Below are 4,571 nucleotides of genomic sequence, written 5' to 3' on the forward strand. Positions count from 1 at the left end.
CAACAAGTTTGAGGTTACCCTGAGCTGCACAATAGTTCTGAACTTCAGAGCCAACTCATCCTGTCTCTGTCATAGGACCAAAACAAAACCCGCCAAGAGTTGTGAGTAAAATACCAATGCCTAGAATCTCACATGGGACTGAAGCAGGAGGCAAAAGAATTGCAGGTCAGTATGGGCTACTGAGCAAACAAAAAGAATTGCATTCGACTCAAGGTGATTTTCTAGTGATAATTATAAATTATAAATTGTATATTATACAGTGTGCACTGTTTTGAAATTACAGTGTATACTCTTTGGTAATCTGTTTAGTCTTCCCCAAGAATACTGAAACAAATTAATTTTTACCTTTCAAGACACAGTATTACCCTTCAGTTCTAATGGATAGCTATGCCATTTCCCAAGGTATTATGCACACACTTTGTTTTTGTGCAATAAGATCATTACATACGTATTTGAAATCATATCAAATGATTTTGAATTGACATTGCTCTTTTTATTCACAGACCTTCCCAAATTCAGACCTTAGCTATGCCAAACAAGACGTCAATCACAGAGTTTATTCTTCTGGGACTCACAGGTGACCCAGAGTTACAAATTGTGATCTTCTCCTTTTTGCTGGCCACATACCTACTGAGTGTAAGTGGGAACATGACCATCATTGCACTGACCCTGTCAAATGTTCACTTGAAAACTCCCATGTATTTCTTTCTCAGGAATTTTTCCTTCTTAGAAATTTTATTTACAACAGTCTGCATTCCGAGATTTCTGACCAGCATTGCTACAGGAAACACAGCTATTTCCTATAACGCTTGCATGGTACAGGTATTTTTTTTGATCTTTCTGGGAGCGACAGAGTTTTTCCTACTGGCCGCGATGTCCTATGACCGTTATGTGGCCATTTGCAAGCCTTTGCACTATACGGCCATCATCAACAACAAAGTATGCAATCGACTTGTAATTGCCTCCTGGTCATCTGGTTTCCTCATCGTTTTCCCCCCAGTGATCATGGGCCTGCAGCTGGACTTCTGCGACTCTAACGTCATCGATCACTTCACTTGTGACTCTTCTCCCCTGCTGCAGATCGCTTGCACAGACACGAAGGTACTAGAGCTGATGGCGTTTTTCCTGGCAGTGTTTACTCTCCTAGTGACGTTGGCTTTGGTGGTTCTCTCTTACACACTCATTCTTAGAACAATCCTGAGGATACCCTCAGCACAGCAAAGGAAAAAAGCCTTTTCCACTTGTTCCTCCCACATGATTGTGGTGTCCATTTCGTACGGAAGCTGCATTTTTATGTATGTAAAAACATCTGCCAGAGAAGGCGTGGTGCTGAGTAAAGGCGTCGCCTTGCTCAACACGTCTGTCGCTCCTATGCTGAACCCCTTCATCTACACCCTAAGGAACCAGCAAGTCAAGCAGGCATTCAAGGACATCGCCAAGAAATTACTGCCATCAAGGAAGCACTGATTTTTTCTGAAACCTGCAACTGAATTTGCAAATAACCCACTAACACATAGAAAGCATCTTTCTGATAATAGGCGTACAGGAAAGATTGGAGCACCCAAGATACATGCTGTTTATAGAGCCTGCTTCTAGGAACCAGGACAACAGCCAACATCATAGGGAAATACAGCAAGGGCAGGGTGGTGAAGGAGCATCAGACTAAACAGCCTACATAAGTGATTCAGTCATTTTAAAGCTCTTTGACAAAAGACCTTCTACAACCAGATGTATTTTCTCATATTCTTTTGGTTTTCTTGTAATTTTCTCACCTAGTGACTTGAACTGGGAGTACGCTGCCTGATGCTTTACTGAGAAGCAAGGAAATAATAATTCAGTAAAAGAAGATGGGCTTGTTTACAGTTTGAGCTTGAACAAGGGAGAAAAATAGTCTCAGTTCCTCTCACCTTGCCTCTAGGAATCTTTTTATTGTTCAGGGTCTATATTACACGGTTCTAGTTCCCTTCTGTCTATTTGCTGGCCCTGGCAGATCTAATGTGCTGCTCCATCTCCGGGTGGATCTGCTGAAATATTTGAAATATATTGCGCTTGAGAGAAAACAACAGCCTGAGTACAGGCCTAAGTTAAAGTGATGGAGCAGCTCAGTTCTCTGTTCTTTGCAATGTCTCAGTTGTGGTTATATTTAAAATGCTGGTGTAAGTGTTTTTGCTGTATTTTCTTAACAGTCAAGGCTAGCTTCAAATCCAGGGTCCTCTGGGTTTATATGTGCCAGCATGGCCATTGTGACTCCATCTCAAGTCTGACAGCTTTGCCCTTGTTTCCCTACAACTTCCTTGAGGGCATCCCTGATTGGTCTTCCTGTGGTTTGGAGTTGTCCCTCATTGCCATGGTAAGATTTGTCTGGTTGATTTGATCTGATCCCTAGTCAGAGAGAAAGAGGTAGATGTTAGGGAAAAGTCAGTGCCACAGAGAAACTTTTGACCAAACTTGAGTAACAGAGAGACGCAAAGAAGGGGTTCTTAGGCTGAGTTACATTAAGCCCATTTAAATTTGTTTTAAATACTGTTTGGGTTGTTAGGAGTTGACACTTGCAAAATGTCAACAGGCAACTGCTGTATTTTACAAGGAAATTAGAGCCAATCAAAGAAAGTTCACCAGCAGCACAGTTCCATCATCTTCATTGCATTCTAGCAAGACTCTAAGTTACTCATGTTCAATCCTTTTAATTATTGGAATGACACAGCTTATCACATAAAATATTTATACACATTTACTTACTCATGTCATAAATAATCGTTTGAATATAATTGAGAATCTGCACAAGCCTGATAAAATACTATCATTGTTAAAATTTTATTTTGGACAATACCAGCTTGGCAAACATTTTCTAAGTTTTACGTTTTAGAAGATTTGCATCGAGAAGGCTCACAAACACAAAGCCAAAGGCAGAAGTAATTAGCACCACAGCTATGTACACACACACACACACACACACACACACACACACACACACACACACTCACACACACATGTACTTACACACACACACTCATGCACACATACGCATGCACACACACCACACACACATACACACATACATGCACACACCACATACATACACATACACACAAATATGCAACACACACACACATGCACACACATACACACACACACCACACATACACACAAACTGTAAAGAAAAAAAATCTCAGTTTATCTCTATATTTGCCTGTAGGAATTCAAATCCAGTCAAATAAATGAGTCTTTGGGGGTAGGCCACCAGAACTCTGGAAAGTCTTTCCTTGGAGAGAGTTGTCTTTTTGAATGAAGAGGGTTGTCAATTTTTTAAAATAGCCATCATGAGATTTCCTAAAACAATTTATTCTTTAATGTATAAATTAGCTTTGACTTATAAAAGAGAACTTAAGATACAGAAATCTAAATTTTTAGATTGGTGCAAGTTTAGAAGGCAGGAAAATTCCTGCGTAAATGTGGATTTCATGTGTGTGATAGCTCTATTTAACCAGAGATATAAAGCACTTATTTAATCAGAGAAAATAATCTAAATAATCAAGAGCCCGTTGAATTAAGAGAAAACACAAGTGACTATTCTAACAAAACACCAAATCTTTATCTTATAAAAACTAATTCTTTTTACTTTTTAAATAGTTCTATATTGTAAGAGCATAGTTGTTCTAGACCAAAGAAATAGGAAATTCTTTTGAATGAATTGTTGGTTATATACAACCCAGTTGAATAAAAAAAAAAAGAGCCTTCTGCAACTGTGCAAACTACAACTTGATGCTATTACACTAAATATCAGAAAGCATATGTTAACAGCAATTTGTATAGTTTATCTTTTACTTCTTTTCAAAGTCTTGGGATAAACAAAATAAAATAAAATTAGTTTTCTTGCGTTTAAGAATTTCAATAATGTAATATTAAAATGTACTTAATTATACAACATTCATAATTTGTTTTGAACATAATGTGTAGCCATATAAATCTCATTTATAGATTTTGAAATATTCGTTTTTGTATACATATATACCCCCTACATATACTTATGTGTGTGTTGTGTCTATAGTGAATAATCAGTGCACATATTTAAAATGACACTTCACTGGGGTGTGAAAAGCCTATGCTTCAGGTTTTAAGTCAATTTAACCAATGTCTTTTTTGTCATTCAAAGAACCATATGCAAAGCAGACATGAAAATCATAAAACAGTGGGCAGAATTTTCTAGCACATTCTCATCACATTACATCCTTCAGCCTCTCATTGACTTAGTCTGCATCATCCTTATATTTAGGTGGCTATGTAGTGTTACACTGCATATATTTTTCACGCTGCACCTAAGAACATAAACCCTGAGCTGCAGCGAGGGAGGCAAGCACAGGGAATGGCTCGTGAACTTGGCAAACATTTGACTTGGGCTGGTTACATGCCTCTATTCTCATGATGCACTTGGTTGCCCAATACCAGATGTGAATTTCAGGCGTACATATACCCCTGTTGGCAGCTGAGGAACCCTACCTGCATAAAGCTGTGCGTGTACCTGCTTTCACAACTGACATAAGCTAGCTCCCTTAGCAACGCCTTGATAGCAC

General features: G+C 38.7%; 1 protein-coding gene across 1 annotated transcript; it reads left to right on the top strand.

Annotated features, from left to right (window-relative positions):
- Positions 1–528: 528 nt before the first annotated feature.
- LOC127210696 (olfactory receptor 6C65-like) lies at positions 529–1,467 on the top strand. The gene has a single exon (XM_051170424.1). It carries the CDS (start codon positions 529–531, stop codon positions 1,465–1,467), a length of 939 nt encoding a protein of 312 aa, XP_051026381.1.
- Positions 1,468–4,571: the final 3,104 nt, after the last annotated feature.

The sequence above is a fragment of the Acomys russatus genome, chromosome 28, assembly GCF_903995435.1.
Source record: "Acomys russatus chromosome 28, mAcoRus1.1, whole genome shotgun sequence".
Classification (NCBI taxonomy): domain Eukaryota; kingdom Metazoa; phylum Chordata; class Mammalia; order Rodentia; family Muridae; genus Acomys; species Acomys russatus.

What these genes read in the sequence shown, in the direction of transcription:
- LOC127210696 (XM_051170424.1), top strand. Translation starts at nt 529, where the DNA reads ATGCCAAACAAGACGTCAATCACAGAGTTTATTCTTCTGGGACTCACA.